Source organism: Schistocerca serialis, chromosome 1, assembly GCF_023864345.2.
Source record: "Schistocerca serialis cubense isolate TAMUIC-IGC-003099 chromosome 1, iqSchSeri2.2, whole genome shotgun sequence".
In the NCBI taxonomy this organism is placed as follows: Eukaryota; Metazoa; Arthropoda; class Insecta; order Orthoptera; family Acrididae; genus Schistocerca; species Schistocerca serialis.
Genome location: NC_064638.1, coordinates 884,211,540 through 884,230,727, shown reverse-complemented (window position 1 = coordinate 884,230,727; position 19,188 = coordinate 884,211,540). Strand labels below are relative to the sequence as shown.

Below are 19,188 nucleotides of genomic sequence, written 5' to 3'. Positions count from 1 at the left end.
AGTGAAGAACTAAAAAAAATAAACGAAACCAAATGTCTGCAAGTTCACTGTTTCTACATATATACTGCAACCAACAGAAATCAACAGAATGACAGTTTGCACAAGCACCTCAGATAAATTTTTACCTGGATTTAGAATTTATATCAATGGGTCAGCATTTGAAAAAAACTATTCTATTTATATTCTCAACTTTTTTAAGAAAAGTGAATAATAAGAACACTGCACATACTCAGCATCTGAGTATCATAGTGACATATCTCAAAGGATTGTCAAACGAACAAAAGCTAAAGCAGTAAAAACAACAACAACAACAACAACGAAGTGGCACGTAATAGTCTGCCCCATGCAAAACTACTACAACCAACATTCCTCTGAACCTACGATTTTCACTTCTCACACATCCCTCCACTACCAAATTAACTATTCTTTGATGCATTATGTTGTCTTCTATCAATCTGTCCCTCCTTTCCATCAAATTATGATATAAAACTCTTCTCTCTCCAATTCAATTCAGTACCCTTTCCTTACTTGCATGATCTTCTCGAATAAACTTCGGCATTCTTCTGTAACACCACATTTCAAAAGCTTACATTATCTTACTGTGTCCACTATTTATCACCCACATTTCATTTCCATGTAAGGCTGTACTTTAGACATTGACTTTCAGAAACAAGTTCCCAGCACTTAAATTTGTATTCAATGTCAAAATATTTATTGTTTTCAGGAAAGCTTTTTTTGCTATTTCCTATTTGCATTTACGTCCTCTTTACTTTGGCTGCCTTTAGTAGACAAGTTTAGTTATTTGGACAGCAGCTTTTAGAGCGTCGTTTCCTAACCTCATTTCCCCAGCATTGCCTGATTTAATTCATCAATTGCACTCCATTATCCTTGTTTTAATATTATAGATGTTCATATTATAACCTCCTTTCAAGATACCAACACTCGCTTCAAGTGATCTCACAAGTCCTTCACCATCTCTTGTCACAATTACAATCTCATACGAGCTTTCAAACACACTGATTTGGAGATTTATTATTACTGGAAAACTTGTTTAATGTGGATATTTTATTTCGCCAAAGTTTCAATAGAAATGCCGACATGATGTCAGCATCAAGAAAGGTCACAACTGACGGTGCTGCAGCACTGACAGACACTGGCTCAGATTCATCAAACTCTATAGATAGAAAGGCAATTTTTATACTTTCAGAAATACCCAAATCAAAAGTCATAAGACCAACGAGGACAGCAAAAGTTGCAAAGACAACGATGAATGAAAAGTTAAAAAATATATACCTACTTATTGCTTAGTATATATATATATATATATATATATATATATATATATATATATATATATATATGTATATATAGACACACACACAGAATGGTGTGTGTGTGTGTGTGTGTGTGTGTGTGTGTGTGGGCGCGCGCACAAGTGTATACCCGTCCTTTTTCCCCCAAGGTAACTCTTTCCGCTCCCGGGATTGGAATGACTCCTTACCCTCTCCCTTAAAACCCACATCCTTTCGTCTTTCCCTCTCCTTCCCTCTTTCCTGATGAGGCAACAGTTTGTTGCGAAAGCTTGAATTTTGTGTGTATGTTTGCACAAGAAGGAAATATCCTGAAATTCACTGACTCATCATCGCCCAGGGTGTTTATCTTACACTGTAGGCATTCTTTAAGAAAGAATTTTTCAAAATTAAACTCCTAAGAGGGTGAAATAGGGGATGAAAGGCTTTTTGAAAATATGTTGCTATTGAGGTAATTTTGAAGCTAGAACTACGGAACTGGATTTGGTTTCTTGATCAGAAATAAAAGAAATGGAGGCTTAGCATTTTTGGAAATAGAAGGTGAAAGGTTTTCTAAACAAATCGTTATTAAAGAAATACTACAGCATTTTTAAAACTACTTCTACGAAAATTGGTAGTTGATTTCTCAGTTAGAAATAAAAATATATGTGTTTCTGTGTTCTTAAAAATTCAATCACTAAGGGGGGTGAAATGGGAATGAACAGTTCTATAAAAATATTGCCACCACGACAAAACTGCTTTATCAGAATTGCATAGAAAAAGAAACAAACCTTTAATGTACTAAGTTTTCAGTAGGCCTAATATATGTTCATAAAATTATTTTTGTTGTAATTACTTCCCAAACATTACTAATTACTAATGACAAAACAGATACCACATTTAAATGGAATTCTATGTACAGGAACATCCATTTCAGGTAACAGAATAGGCCCAAGTGGTTCAGGAAAAGCACAGAATGCTCCTCAGACCAGAAAATTACAGTGTGTTTACTGAGCATAGCCTTTAAATAAAAATGAGCCTAATGACAGAACCATATGTTGTTAAGAATGTGTACACTATGTCTGAAAGGTGAAAAATTACATTTTCATTCTTCGTCTGAACCAGTAAGAGTACACAGCATTGTTATTTTATGTGGAAATAAATTTAGATTCATATGAAGGTTCACGAATAAACCAATAGAAGATTGTCAGTTCATCTGAATATCTTTTTGTTAACATACCTAATTGAGGATGGACTGATAGTTCTTGTTCTCCAGTCACTAGATTTTCTCCAGTCACAGATTTTATAAACATAAAATCATTTTGGGCACAACACACTTTCTTCACAACCTAACTTTCTTATTTGGCGACTGCCCATCTTAAGCTGAATGCAATATCTGTATTTACATATATTCCCCCAGTGTTTCCACAAAGTAAATTTCTGCCAGCACATGGTAAATTAGTGCCAGGGACAGGCTCTGTGTTTTCTAGAAGTTTGCATTTGTGTTTTAACAAGTTTGCCACTGCAAATCCACACCTAAAAGACGACAGGGCTCATTTTTATCAATTTTTTATCTGTTTTCATTTGAATTTTAGTAGTAGGATGTATAGAGTGTGCATGCTGTGCACAGTCACAGGAGGAGCTGGCCACAGTTTGCAAGAGCTGGACACTGATCAGTCGTCTGCAAGCTGTTGCTCCGAGTTTAGTGGTGGCGGGCAAACTGGTGCATCGCACAAGACCCCTCATGTTTTGTTCATTTTGCTCTTGAATTCTGGTATTCGAGCACCTTCTGATGTATCCCAAGTGAGGGAACAGCACTCACCACAGATTAGCAGTTCGTAATGAGTTCACATCGCTCAAGGTGGAATGTGAATGTGGGAACTGCCCATCTGGCCTTACCTCTTCATCCTAAGTCGATAAGTGGCTGCCCCTTCAGCTGAGTCTCAGCAGGCACACGAGGATAGGGGATTGATAAATTGTAAGGAGCTCCAACATTAGGTGCATTTATTCAGCCCATTAGCGAAATAGCTTCCAGGATTGTGAAGTAGTCCAATGTGCACTCCGTACATCTGCCAAAGGGCCTTATCCAAGATGTGGAAACGGCGCTGCCTGCAGCTATCGAAGGTGCAGGCTGTGGTCATCATTAAGTTGTGGTTCATGTAAGCACCAATAACACTTGTTATTTCGTACATGCAGCTGGCAAAAGAGGTGAAGAGTGCTGGCCTCACTTATGGGGTGCCACCAGAGCTTACAATTTGCTGCAATGCACCCACAGTTGATCAGGATCCTATGATTTGGAACAGAATGGAGGTTTTGTCGAATCTGTGATGAGCTTAGCTGCAGATTTCTGGACCTGCATTGTGGATTGGAGAGTTTTAGGGTTCCCCTTGGTCGCTGATATGCAGGCAGTGTAATCAGGTCACGTACAAAGTAAGAACATTCTGAATGCCAAAAGCTGCTGAAGAAATCTTAATGAATTACCTGAATTTACCAATTTCCAGGAAAGCTGTCAAGCAGAAATGATGCTCAGAATGAAGAGCTGAATGGTTAGATGCCATAGGAGGGGGTGTGTTCATTCCAATCGACAAAATTGTGCCTATTGAGGTCAGTATTACTGAGTCTGACTACAAAGTTATATTAGATGTCTTTTCTGGTCACCTGACTTCACCATAACAGTTGTACACTCATTGAAAGAAAGTGTACGTTCAGTAGTGCAGAAGTACCAGAATGAGGCACATTAGTTGGAGGTGATTTTAACTTACTGTGTCTACACTGGGGTTTCTATGAATTCACAGACTGGTACAGGTAGTCTTGTGAAGTAGTTCTAAACTCATTTTCCGAAAACTGTTTTGAGGAGTTAGTTGGACAACCCAAATGCAATGGAAATATTTTAGACCTTGTAGCTACAAACAAGCTGACCTTATCAACAGTGTCAATATACTGATAGGGATTAGCGATCATGATATCATAGTGTCAATGGTTAATGGAGTTAATATATCTATCAAGAAGGCTGGTGAGTTTCTATGCTGAAAAAAAGCAGATCATAGTTGTTAGCATCCTACTTTAACAATAGCACTTTATCATTAACCCATTAGCAACACTAGCTGTGCAGTTAATTCAATACTCAATAAAATAAAGCAGCTACCAACAAAATTGAAAGATTGACAGGCCTAGATACTAAACAAGAATCATACCAGAAAAACTTTCTGCATCCACTTCTTGTCAGTTATAATACTGTCAACCAAAGAATGATTTATTTCCCTACCCCAATTACCAACCACAGCTACAAATAAACATCACATAACACAGGCTTTTACAGTAAATATTTTTATTTTTGGTGATTTTTGTTTTATGTGCATTAGGCTGTTGTCCAAGGCATATTTCTCTGCCTAACATTTTTGTCTTCCAATGCTGGATAGATCTTCTGAGGCTATAGCAACTCAGAAAGCAGTTACCATTTAAAATAAGCTGAACAAGCCAAACAGTTTGTACATATCCTTGCAACAGTCTGTTCACGAGATGACCAGACTGGTGCCCAGTATCGCAGAGTGACACCAACACGTTTTATGGAACTCATACCGGGGAAAGAGTTAATGCTGTGTGCTTTATTTAGCAATGAAGTCCAGCTTTGTTAACTTATCAATCTGTAAATCTCATTTCTCTTTAATCAATTCTTCAAACAGGAAGTCTCCCTTTATATGTGGGTTATAGCTGTGTACCATTTGGGCTATTCTCTTTTAACATTACTAACTGTACTTATGTTATATGCTGAGTACTACTGCCATCCTTACAACTACTGTAACACAATGTCTAAAGATCCAGTATATTTCATTGAGGAGAGGGAACTGTAAATCAGGCAACTTTATCCATCATCTTCATAAGTAAACCATGGGAAGACAAAGTTGTCTCTCAATTTGGTTGTATTCTGTCGATCAATGTGCATTTATTTACCCGTGATTCAGTGAGTTTATCTTTAAGTCAATTTCCATTATACAGTAAAGTACATCAAGGTCATGGTATACTGTCAAAATTATATATATGAAGAGTGTTATTAGATGAAATTAGTGTTCTATTGAAATAAGAAACTATATCATCAAATACTTGGAAAAGATAAGTTGTATATGACAGCAAACATATAAACCAAATACAGTGATAGTTGTTAAATGAACATACAGAATAGAAATGCACTGCACTTTCTGTTCATTGAGAAAATAAATGCATTTAGCATTGTTTCTGGGCAGCACATTACATCTTTAAAACACCGAACTTATACTAAGTGTTTTGTTGGCCAAAAAGCTTCCCCATACAGAGCTGATAATGTAAGTTTCTTTCCTATGGCGGTAGATTTTGAAGCAGCTAAGTATTGCAGTAGCAGCAGCAGCAGCGATGGCGACGACATTGCTGGTCCAAGTCCGGTTGGAAAAGGGGAAAAAGGGGAGGGGGTGGAGGAATGAAGTAACACCTTAGTAAAAAAAAAAGGTGGGGGAGAGGGGTATTTGGCACCAGATCAAAAAACCCTGTGACAGCCCCTGGCTAGTTCTAAAGAAAGATGCTATGAATGGCTTTAATGGGCAACGAAGATGATAATCTTGATAGTGGAAGTGATGGAACAGCCAGTTTTGCACAAAATCTAGAAGTGTATCTTCCTGAGTGAAGTGGAATGCTAATCAGTGTTTGTTCTCCATTTTAGGAGCAGCTATTTGGTGGGCATAAGTAAATGCCCAGAAACCAAACCCTTTTTAATTTGCAAGTCGGGGGGGGGGGGGGGGGGGGGGGGGGGGACGACCAGTACCCCAAAACTCACACTTCAGCTTAGAAGACAAAAATGATGACACAAGAAATGAATTTATTACCCAGAGCATCAGCCAATCAGCTGGATTTAGCTGGTCAGGGTGATCATGTATACAAGAATCTGTGCTTTTGCAAATTCTCTAAGAGCAAAATGCCAATACTTTACTTTCACATTTAATACAAATACATTATTCAAAATTGGCAAACTCAAAAAATTTAAAGACATGCTAGAAAAATTCCAAATTAAAATCCTTCCAATCCAACAGATACGCTTTACAGATGAAAAACATTCTAACACAGATAACTACAGAATTTACAAAAACCTGCAGCAAATATCAATAAGAAAAAACTGTAGTGGCTTGCAAAGGCTTTGCAACCCATAACTGCATCTAAGACTGACTCACTGGCTGTAGCTCTGTCAGTCTCTCACATAAAGCTTTGACATACTCAGTTAAAATGAACAACAAAGCTTATACCCAACTCAATGCTTATGCATCTACAAATGAGTAAAAGAAGGAAAACCCTCAAACATCACACGAAGATCTTATTGGGTGATATTAATACACAACTGGGCAAAGAGGAAAATTTTACAAAAAAAAAAAAAAAAAAAAAAAAAATCAGGAACACATACAGAACAAAGGTGAAAAAAAAAGGCAACACCTAGTAGAACATAACATGTGCATAGGCAATAGACAAAAGATAGAAAACTGAAAAAAAATTCAGCAGTAACATAAAATCAGAAAGGTGGCACATGCTTCTCAAGACAGAAAACAATCAGGGCACATGCTTCTCAAGACAGAAAACAATCAGTAATGGTGATCTGAAGATAAAAACTCAATTATGATACAAATCGATTAAAACAAATAGAACAAGACTTCTTCAAAAACAATACAAAGAACCTTTATAATACATCAAGAAAATATCTAACATCCAGTATGTGCTTCAAAATATGAGATGGGTCTCTCACACACACAAAAAAAAAAAAAACTGTAAAGTCCTTGTGTACTATTTCAATGCAAATCCCCAACAGAGGAAATCCACTTTTGTGAAGTTCATGCCTATAGATTCAAAACTATTAACAATCAGGAAAATACCAGATCATAATCAATTACCGAAAAAGAACAGTGCTCTAGGAGAATAAGGAATTGTCACACAACTCTGGAAACTAAAGAATGAAAATTTAAGACACAGAATCTTCATGATCTTAGCACAAATCTGAAATCCCCACTGAATCGAAATGAGCACTTATCCGTTAACTTCACAAGAATGGGGACCAATCAGACCATATCAATTACAGATGGATGTCCTTCCTACTGGCCACCCCCATAATTATCTCAAAAGCCCTCTTAAACAGGCACAAAAATATTGAACCCACAGACAAGTGTGCCAGCCATCTTACAACAATTGAAACTACAACACTGTCAAGTTTCCAGAAACACTACACACAATAGAAATAACAGATTAGCAAAAATAATAGAGCCAGGCACAGGTACAGAAAATCATTGGGAAGATTTTTGTACTCTTAAATAAAGAAGGAAACTGGATGAAGAGAACAACATTAGAAATATAGAAACACACAGACAGAAAAAGTGACAGATTCAGGAAAAGAAGGATTACATTTTATGGACACAATCACAGGACAAATGAGAACAGATGAGAACACAAATTTTCAATGTCAGCTATTCAGGCAGGGTAAAAAAAAGTGGATGAATGAAGTTTAAGATGATTGACAACTAAGCGTGACAAAATATTACAAAAAAATTGAGAAAAGTTCAAAAAGACCATCAACATATTTGAATTTAAAACCAGAAAACAAAAGAAGAAGAAAGGGTAGAATTGGACAGAAGAGCAAAGGGAATAATACACCAAACACACACAGAGTGTGTGGGATGAGAGAAAAAATACTCAACATTATGCAGCAATTTAATTTCATAAATCTTTTTTAACAGGAAAAAATCATAAATAATGTAGCAGTAGTAGCAGTAGTAATAATAGTAGTAATGATGTCATCTATTTACCTGGCAATGTGGCTTCAATCATCCTCTTCGATACACCAACATTTATATACGAAATAACACAGACAGCCACAAGAATATCAGCGATGGGAAAGAACATGAGCAGCTTAGCTAGCACAATCAATAGCGTTGAGAAGACGAGAGAGATTGCTTACAATTATTCAGTATCACATCAAAAGAATCCTTTTGTACCAATTCATTCTGGACTAACAGTTTGCAATCCCACATTTAGCCTACATATTCATCACAAAACAATATTAAGCTAGAAGATGAATGCCTCTTTGAGAGCTGAATGGCAATTTGTTTAGTCCAGCTGTGAGTAAGATGGCAAGGAAAATATTTTAGTGAACTCCTCCGAGATGAGAGTTATTTAGAGCAAAAGCACCTAACAGTGCACAATAAGTTCTTGAACCCAGAATATAGGAAGAAAGTACTTAGTAATGAATAAAAGATGCACATTTGGTTTCTTATAAGAAAAAAAGAGATATCGAATCAGTTTCCAGAAACCTCAGAACATCAACAATACACTGCCATGAAATGTGTCAAAAGAAGACTGGGTACTAATATAAATAATATGGGGTTTGCATATTTTCTGGTACCAGAAAGGGTGATGCAAAACACCACTGAATGAAGCAAATGGTATACTCAAATGTAATTATTCCCTTTAACACCATTTTCTTTCTGCTTTTACAGAAAATTAAGTTTTACAGAGCTGCCCATACTGAAAAACTGAATTCCAGAAATGTGAAACTGCATATGCCTATTAATACTATCTTTCAAACGAATCCCCCGAAAAAAAAAAAGTAATGGTTTTCTTGAGCACAGTATAAGCACACTATGTACTGTTGCACAAAAATGCAACTGTGGAATACTTGGAACATTTAACTGTTGCTCCAAATGTAGGAGTAAACTTGTCTCCTATTCTCTTACTGATATCTCACCTCTTGTTCTTGGTGGTGGTTTTTATTTTTTCTTCCCATATTTACCTATCTGAAATCAGCGTCAATTCTTTCATGCATGATACTGCTGTGTAACTTTTACATAATAAAACCATTGTACAAAAAGTTTTGGATGAATGGCCACATTGTTATGTCGTACATGCACTATACTCCAACAACAGGCCGAGTTTTCATCATCAGGTGCACTAACACACTGATGCTAGGAGGCTGCAGCAGTCTTATTTTATACGTGTGACAAGTGAGCTCGTGTGACATTCTAAACCTCCTGATCTCGATCCTATTGAAATCATCTAGGATGACATGGAGTGAGATGTGTATATTTAGGGTCCAGCTTCAACCAACATCCTTAAGTTTTGAACACTGTTTGCAGGATTATGGGACAAGATGGCTCTCCAAATGCTTTCAGTTCATTTTGCTACCACTGTCATGCCAAAAACAGGTGCAACATGTTATTACGCATGTGCTTCAAAATTAATTCATAATGCATATTTTTAAATGTTTGGATTGGTTGGCAGCCATTTACAATGAAGCAAAGAACTACCAATACAAAAACTTTACAGCAAATTAACTTATAGAAATCAAACAATTTTGAAACAAGGAAAAGATCTGTGCTACCAAACAACCGATTGCAGCTACGTAAACTTCATTCCTTGATCAAATCACTGGCGCAAATCACAACTACAGAGGTATTGTTGTCAAGAATCAGTTAAACTCAACACAAAACAATATTCAAGACGTGCTGCAGACAGGATAACTACAGTGCAACATGCCGAATTTCCTCCTCACTCTAAATATTGAGAAAATGTAGTATATATTGGGAAAAGTACAACAAATGTTTTACAAAGTTGGAGCAGTCCACCCACCTGCTGGCCTAGCATGGTGCAAGTTGTGATGACGTGCAGCTAAGCGACTGACAGACAGATCATCTGAACTGTTGGTGTTATCAGTGGCAGATATTGACACAGGGCAATCATCACCCCCTTCTGAACTACTGTACCCCTCTGCCATTGCCTCACCATGACCCCACAAATCTTCCTCTGGGCCTCCACCAACACTCAGCAGGTCACGAGCAGACTTCTCATTTTGTGCCCTGTCGTCAAATACTTTTGCCTCTTCTGTGTCCAAACTACAGCTATCATCATCTCGGTGTTCCTCTGAAGATGGAGAGGAGACACTGTTTGTTGCAATAGAACTTTCATCAGCTGTTCTGCAGCCCACATTACCGTAAGCCGGTATACCTGACCCCTGATATCTGATCGGCCTCCTGATCCCGCTGGTAGTAACAGCCTTTTTGTTAGATGCGGTATGGTAGTTTGTTTTGGGCAGTGAGATGACTGATATTTCAGTAATAACTGTCTGTCCATCATCTTCTTCATCTTTATCTTTGTCTGTTATATCTCTGACATCAAAGCTCTTGTTGTTGCCTAAGACTACTTCAAGGTGACGAGCTTTCCTGCGAAGACCAGCACTAGGACTGCGTTCCAGCTGCTCGATGCCATGTAGTGTGTCAGAATCTCCATTTCCTATACCTGCAGGAATAAAAATCACATTTATTTGTAACAACCTAAATGCTTAATCAATAACAATATAAATATCACACATAATAGCAATTTCCAATGAGATTTGTTAAACAGACGATGGTGAGCATCCAATTAACACATAGTGAACTATAATACTTTTGGCACTAATTAAAATGTTTTAAGTAACTGAAAAGTAAATGTGAATAAAGAGAAATGTTATTAAGAAAAAAATCATGTATGTGAACATGATATAAAGTACACACACTGAAATGTCACACTCAACACATTTTCCTACTTAAATGTTAACTTTTTGGGAAAAAACTAACTTTATGTTAGCTCGACATACAGCAGTGGAATTGTCAACTTAGCTGCAAAATGTAGTGCAGTAAACTAAGTTCAAGACAATTTATGGGGCTGGTATGTTCAAAAAGAAACCGAACTTTTTAAACAGCACACCAACTGGCAGATGGAACACGCTGTGACTATTGAACACAAGAAGCGGCATGTTTAGACAACTAATTGACATTTTCCTCATTCCCCTCTGACCATTAGTCAGCAAGCTACAGCTGCTGAAGTGAGCATGTGCACAAGTCGCTTGTCAGATTAGTGCCAAAGTGACAATGAAAGTTTAAAGAGCAATGCACACATGTGCATCTAACTTCTCTACAATACTTGAACAACCGAACATACGAGGCAGCACGTATGTGTCGCACACAGCGCTATGAGTGGTTAAAGCACTTTCTACAGGGCAGAATGTCATCCAAGTCTGGGCAACCTTCCACATCAGCAGATGATGACCATGTTATAGTTCATGCTATAATTTGTGGAAATAATCATTCAACTGCTCGAGAAGTTTCTGATGAATCCTTGCTGTATGCCGGAAGAGGCCTGAATTTTGAGAAAACCAAACTTGGATTTGCATCATGACAATGCGCTGGCTCACGTGACATTCCTTATCTGCAGGTATGTAGCAGAACATCACTTTCCCATTATTCCCCATCAACCGTATTTTCTGAAACTCGACCCCACAGACTTTCCCCATTTCCCAAGCTTAAAATCACATTGAAAGGAGATCATTTCCAAACTGCAGAGAAGAGGGGACTATTTGAGGGAGACAGTGTTTAAAATTTTGTGCTGTAAGCAAAAAGATGTTTTAGCAAATGTCTTGTTTCCTTTTGAACACACCTCATACGAACACTGAGCTTATGAGTGAGAATATAGCTTTTCAACCTAAATCCTAAGTCTCTTGTCTGAATAAGATTCTTTGATGATATTTGCAGGAACTTGACTCTGGTCATGACACTTTAGCCTCATTCCTCCACAGCCCGAACAGCACCTGTCCCATCTATTTTACTTGATCTTCCTGAGGCCAGCATGCCACATACATTGATGTTTACCTCCACCTCTTCAGTGGCTCTCTAAAAACATTTATTCACATCAAGCCTTCCAACCATCAACAGTACCACTGTTTTGATAGATGACAGCACTTCCACACTAAAAAGTGTGGATGACGATAAGGTTTTGTGGTTGCACGACAGCAAAGCCTTCAGTGATCGTACTAAAACTTAATGATGAGTAAACTTTTTAAAAATGAGAGCCTTGCATAAAAATTTCAACAAAGTCCTAAAAACTTGTGCACTTTATGGATGTAGAGAGGCATCAACTTTTCAGATGAACCTTCTACATGCTTTACGATGATAAATACGTGATAAACCACAATATGTGGTCCAGAACTGATATTGGATCCATTCAAATGCATAGATGTCTCAGGTGGACTAGCCATGCAACATCTCTCTGACAGTTAGGTGTTAATATTGTACAAGACAAAGGACCATCCAAACTGTTGGGAGAAAAATAAAGTGATCTAGGCTTCATGGAAGTCTTATGAGCAGATAGGGAAGTAAATATCCATTCAGACAAAGCCCCTTGCCTTCGTAAGCCTTATACGACTGAAGCACAGCAGGTTCTTCAGAGGTTACCCATTAGTGACTGTTCTGCCTCAACAGCCATGCCTCTCATTGGTGTGCAGCACACCTTGAGATTGAGTTTTTTTTTTTTTTTTTTTTTTTTTTTTTTTTTTTTTGAGAGATCTGTACCATTCTCACAATCTGGGTAGTAAAACCAAGACCCCTGTTCCCTGCAACACACAACATTCCACCACTGCACTGCATGGTGGTCACTGCAGAATACCCAGAGCTTATGGTTGCAAAGGGCTGGTGGTGCTCGCCAGTACCCTGCTCAAGAAATCCAGATTCACTAAGCTCGTACTCAGCAGACAAATGATGAGCTCCCATAGGTGTGTGTCATTTAGAACAACCTGGGGGGTAAATGTGGCTTTATCGAAAATACCATGCACACAGCAAGCACTACCTCGCTCCCCTATAATCTAGTCACCTGTAGATGGCATCCCTGCACTGATGAACAAAACTTTATTCAGTATATTGATGTCCTTACTAAGGTCTTTCTTTACAAATATGCAACACCCTCCAAATGTAGACCACAAACAGATCTGTGCCTTACCTACATATGCCCCTAAACCTGGAACCAGCCACAAGAATATACTGTGTTAGAAGATCTATGCAACCTGCATTTCAATTTTTTCATATTCATTATTCACCTAATGATAAACCATGAGAGAGTCATATAATTAGGCTCAAATGAACTGCTATGGCAAAGAGGCAAATGTTTTCCATCATTACTATCTTTTCACAGTTGAGAATTAACTCTTGCTCTGAACACGAAGAGAAAATCAGATATAAACTAAACAAATAGATAATTGGATTTTTTCTTTACACACGGATACATCAGTTCTGAGGGCCAAAATAAAATGCGAAATGTAGCTGTGAGCACACTTACCAATCCCTGAATCAGAGCCATCCTCTCGGCTGCCAGAGGATCCAGAGCCCATACGACCTGCTCTCTTCTTATTGGCTGCCGTCTTGGCATTCTTTGAAGGAGCAAGGGACTCCGTTTCCTCGGCATCCACAGACGTCAGCCTGACAGGGTACTGAGGTTTTGGTAAGAGAGTTGTCTGCAGAGTGAAGCGTGTAGCACATGTAGCATTATTTGGCTGTGGAATGGCTGATCGCTTTACTTGTCTGTTGCTGTCAGGCACTGGTATACTGCTTACTGCTTCCTTCGGTCTGTAGTAAAAATCAGTAAATACAAATAATTAATGACATAAATAAGATGATTAAGATGCCACTGCAAGAACATTACAAAGTTTCATCAAGTGGGTTTTAAATTTTGAGCACTGTTCTCTAATTTGGATACAAGATGTGATAATATCTTTAATTCTGTTTACATATCTTTTACAGCTAGACAGTAGCTAGACAGGTTCCCTACATGAAATTACCCTAACAATTTCCTGATTTCCAGACAATTTTATCGTTTTCTCCAAACAAATTTTCAGAGCTGAAGGATAAGAAAATTTTGGTTGTTGAGCAAAAAAGTAAGGACTTCTGCATTTATGAACATATTGTTAACTCCAATTTTAAATGAACAGATCGGAAAGATAAGATCTTATGGGTGAGACTGCATGTTAGTGAGAAACGAACGGGCTTCAGATCAGCAGACCCTACCAACCAGAGGTAGGAACTGGCCCACTGCATAATCCACTTGTGTGGTCAACTATTCATGGCTGTAGGGTATGAACTGAGACCGTGGTGATCAAGCCATGAAATGGATAACTAGTGCAAATACTCAGATCCAAAGAAACCACTCCTCGCACATTACTGCTGTTCTCATTGGCAGCTGCCTGGGTAACAACAAGCAGTGGTGGTAGCACTGACTGCAAGCTGGTGGAGATCTGAGGAGGGGAGAAGTCGTAGGTAGGAAGGAGTAGGGAAGGGGGCGAACAACACCCAGCAGCTCCTCGGCTGTGTCCAGCCAGTGACAATGTGTGGGTGTCTCTGTAAGCAAACCATTTCATCTATTGAGTAAAAGAGAGATTTTTCAGTGTTTTTTTTCCCGAATTTCCCTCAAGTTTCCCTGAGACATTTGAAATTCCCTGATTTCCATAACTTACGGAAATCTTTATAGCATGCAAGTGAGTGAATGAATTAATTAATTAACTGAGTCATTAATTAAGACCTTTTCCTTTACACAAGCTCCTGAAGCTGTTATGACCCTTCTGGAAGCCAAATACTGTATTACTTTTATTGTCACAGTTTAAGGCCTTTATTTGCATTCAAATCATATTTTCTCTCTCTTGATGAATTCCTAGTTTAAGGTTCACATTCCTTAGATCAATCAAAAATTAAATGACATGGTAGTATTACTCTTACAAGTGGTGCTCAATTGCATTAATGTGTGGAGGTAAATCCATCATAAATTGTTTTATAACATACTAAAAAAAATTGTATCTTTATAGTACTTAATGTTTAGAGAAACTTTTACTTTAATTCCAACATGCTTGCAATTATCTTGACTTTACAAATAAAATTGGTGAACAGCAACTGGAAATAAAGATGATGTCTTGACTTTCACTAGAGCGCAGTCTTCTATCCTAATACGTAAAATAGCATTTCAAGTGAGAGAGAGTAAAATGGATTAAAAAAGAGAACTTTTCAAGCTAAACAGGCAGACTTCATTGCAGTCTCATTTACTATACAACATTATGCATGGAGCAAATAAATGTCTAGTACATTAACGTCCTTTATGACAAGATTTATACATCACTTTATAAGCATTACTGAATTACAACTTTCCAATTTCTATACTGCTGGCCATTAAAATTGCACCACATTGAAGACAAAATGAACAAATGTTAAACTGGCATGCAGTACCTGCTTGGATATGCATATGATTAGAATTTCAGCACAACTGCATGAAGTAGGTACATACAGTCTGTAAACCTATGGAAAAGCATGGCTACTCAAACTAGGGAAAAAAAAATTCTCTGAGGATTCCAGATATAACAAGGAAGATGGTGTCAAGAAGCTCCTGATAAATTAATGGTGGTGGGGGGGGGGGCAGCATACCATAATAACGACTTCTTTCTTCTCAGCTGAGCTATATACCAGCCGTAAGTAGGAGTTTAACCATTGTTTTTTAAACATTGATGTATTATATGGAATAATATCCATATAAATGACACACCTTGAAATATTAAGTATATTAAAATTTATGGTTTTTGAAGCTAAATAAAATTTAACTTCATTGCTAGATTAAAAATACAGGATTGCCCGAGATTTTATGAAATTTCTGAAATTCCCTGAGCTTTCCCTGGTTTTTCCAGGTAAAATGCAATTCTCTGAAAATTCCAGGTTTTCCAGACGAATTGTCACCCTGTGGAAAGACTATGCAGAAAGTTTCTGATTCAGGAACCACATATGAGTGTTGGCTGTTTGTAGAATTGTTTATGCCCCATACAAACACATCAGCGTGTGTAGGAAAACCACAGTATGAGAATAATGACCTATCGCAGTTGTGCAGTATTGCTGCTCATCTTGCCCTAGATACCACAACCGTTATGTGAATATGGAATTAATGGGTTCAGGAGAGCCATATTCAATATCATGCAGAATCTCAATGGCCCCACACAACTAGTGTCCAAGAAGGTAGACATGAGTTTTCTTAAACCTAGCAAGCTCATACAACCACATCACATACTACAAGTCAGGAAATAAATTGCTTCGCTGCAACATAAGTCTCCACAAAGGCAGTGCAACAATGACTGCAGCACCATGGACTATCGCATAGTGACTATTGTTGCAGCTTTCCTTTATGCAGCAGCAAGACTGGCGTGTTGATAGTGGTGTGCCCAACAACATCATGTGGCACCACATCAGGTTTTTACAAGGCTCCTAGTTCTCCATACATCATCAGAATGGAGGTATCTATATGTGGGTGCTTCAAGGAGAGCAAGCATTGTCAGACTGCATTTGTCACCGTCAAACGGTCCCAGCACCGGGTGTGATGGTATGGGATACCACTGGGTACACAGCATGATCACCTCTGGTTCACATAGCCAGTGATTTAGAGAACAGGGTTTACATTTCTTATGTATTAAGGATAGCGGCTGTGCCTTATCATTGAGGTCTTGCGACCACTGATCTGGCTGCAAAGGCAAACTGCACTTAAGTGAAATAAATCTCTCTCTCTCTCTCTCTCTCTCTCTCTCTCTCTCTCTCTCTCTCTCTCTCTCTCTCTCTCTGTGTGTGTGTGTGTGTGTGTGTGTGTGTGTGTGTGTGTGTGTGTGTGTGTGTGTTTTTGTCTACTTTAGACGCTCCTTTTGCTAAAAAAAATAAAAAATAAAAATAAAAATAAAAAATCACTTGTTAAACAGTCTTTTTGTTGTGTCTGTCTGCAACTCAGTATCTCCACTATATGGTGTGTAGCAATGTGTCCTTTTCCAAATGCTGGGTGCTGGGAAAGTTGAAAGTCTGCCACAGAGTGGCTAAAAGTGGGCAGTCCAGCAACGGCTGGGCGACTGTCACTTGGGAGCCACAGTAACACTGAGGTGAGTCCTCGCAACAGAGTAGGTAACCATGCGTTAGCCACGTAGGGTCAATGCGGAGCCGGCAGAGAACAACTGAATCCCTTCGAGAGGCCTGCACGGAAGACTTCCACACATTCATAGTCTCCTTAATGACACACAGTTTGTTGTGCATGCTGTTATGCCATTCCATCTCCCAAAGACGGAAAACCTTGCGGTGTAAGACAGAACGCTGATCAGCTTCGGAGATGCCTATCTCCAGAAGCGGTTTCCGCGTTGCCTGTTTGGCCAGCCTGTCGGCAAGTTCATTGCCGGGGATCCTGACATGTCCTGGGGTCCACACAAACACCACGGAACGGCGGGACTGTTCCAGGGCATAGGTGGACTTCTGAATGGATGCTACCAGAGGGTGGCGAAGGTAGCACTAGTCAATAGTTTGTCAGCTGCTCAGTGAGTCAGTACACAGAAGAAATGACTCGCCAGGGCATGAGCAGATGTACTCGAGAGCATGAGATATGGCCGCCAGCTCTGCAGTGAAAACACTGCAGCCAAATGGCAAGGAGTGCTGCTCAATATGTCCTCCATGAACATATACGAAGCCTACATGACCATCAGCCATTGAGCCGTCAGTCTAAACCACTTCAGAGGCCCAGAACACGTCAAGAATCGAGAGAAAGTGACAGCAGAGGGCAGCGGGGTTAACGGAGTCCTTAGGGCCATGCAAAAGGTGCAGACGAAGCTGCGGCCAAGGCGTACACCATGGAGGCGTACGTGAACGGACCGCAAGTAAAGGTGGTAAAGGGAAGGACTCCGGTATGGAGAAAAGGGACCGCACACAAACCGCAATCGTTAGCTCACATCTGGGCCGCCAATTCGGGAGATGGACTGCCGCAGGCGGGAAAAGAAGACGGTAATTCGGATGCTCAGGGGAACTATGAATGAGTGCTGCGTAAATGGTGAGCAGTTGGGCACGTCTGATCTGCAATGGAGGGACACCAGCCTCCACCAGTATGCTGGTCACCGGATTTGTCCTAAAAGCTCCTGTCACTAATCGAACCCCACAGCGGTGCACAGGGTCGAGTAAATGCAATGCTGAAGGTGCAGCCGAACCATAAACCACACTCCCATAGTCAATTCGGGATTGGACAAGGGCTCTGTAGAGCTGCAGCAGCGTACAGCGATCTGCACCCCAATTGGTGTTGCTCAGGCAACTGAGGGCATTGAGTTGCTGCCAGCACTTCTGCTTAAGCTGACAAAGATAAGGGAGCCAAGTCAATTGAGCGTCGAAAACCAGTCCTAGGAACTGAAATGTCTCCACTACAGTGAGTGGATCGTCATTAAGGTAAAGTGCGAGTTGCGGATGAACGATATGACGCCAACAGAAGTGCATGATATGCGACTTTGCGGCTGAAAACTGGAAGCCGTTGGCTAGAGCCCATGACTGCGCCTTGCGGATGGCTCCCTGGAGGCTCCACTCGGCAACAACAGTAGTGGAGCAGCAGTACGAAATGCAGAAGTCGTCTACATACGGAGAAGGTGAGACGGAGGGCCCAACAGCTGCTGCTAGACCGTTAATGGCCACTAAAAATAGAGAGAGACTCAATACAGAGCCCTGCGGGACTCCAATCTCTTCGATATGGATGTAACTATTGGAGTCACCAACTTGGACACTGAAAGTACAGAGCGACAGGAAGTTTTGTATGACTGTTGCCCTGTCCAGCATGTCCTTAAGATCTCTCATACACTGAAAACATTTAATCAAGAAATTTTTGATTGCTTTTTCTTTCTATTTAGTCAAGGGACATCAAATGACTGGCAACCCATCACTTGCCTGTCGCTACTACTGAAGGACTATCACAGAGTTGAAGGACTATCACAGAGTTGAAGCAGCTTCAAACAATGTCTCCTTATCTGTCATCCAAGCCCAGTTCAATTTTGTCCCAAGCTCAGTTAGAGCCATTGTTGCTGCCAGTGATTGCAGCTTTGTGTACCAACTTTCACACCCTCTACACCTCCAAATCATGTACGAATGTAATAAACGTAAATGTGATAAACGTAAATGTGATCCACAGTAGTCTGTAACGCGATGTTTGTTTAATCGTGTGATTAGCTAATTTCGACTATGTATCGTTGTCTAGCACGCACGTAACATCTGTATTTCACGTGATTTTCAAA

General features: G+C 39.4%; 1 protein-coding gene across 6 annotated transcripts in view; it reads right to left on the bottom strand.

Moving 5' to 3' along the window:
• Positions 1–19,188, bottom strand: part of LOC126410973 (uncharacterized) — a 612,461-nt gene that overhangs the window by 269,928 nt on the left and 323,345 nt on the right. For all 6 annotated transcript variants that reach the window (XM_050081329.1, XM_050081331.1, XM_050081334.1 and 3 more), the window contains 2 exons: positions 13,431–13,717; positions 9,918–10,583 (listed from right to left, as the gene is read on the bottom strand). In XM_050081329.1, coding sequence (XP_049937286.1) covers positions 9,918–10,583; positions 13,431–13,717 — 953 coding nt within the window. The remainder of the gene's footprint in view (positions 1–9,917; positions 10,584–13,430; positions 13,718–19,188) is intronic.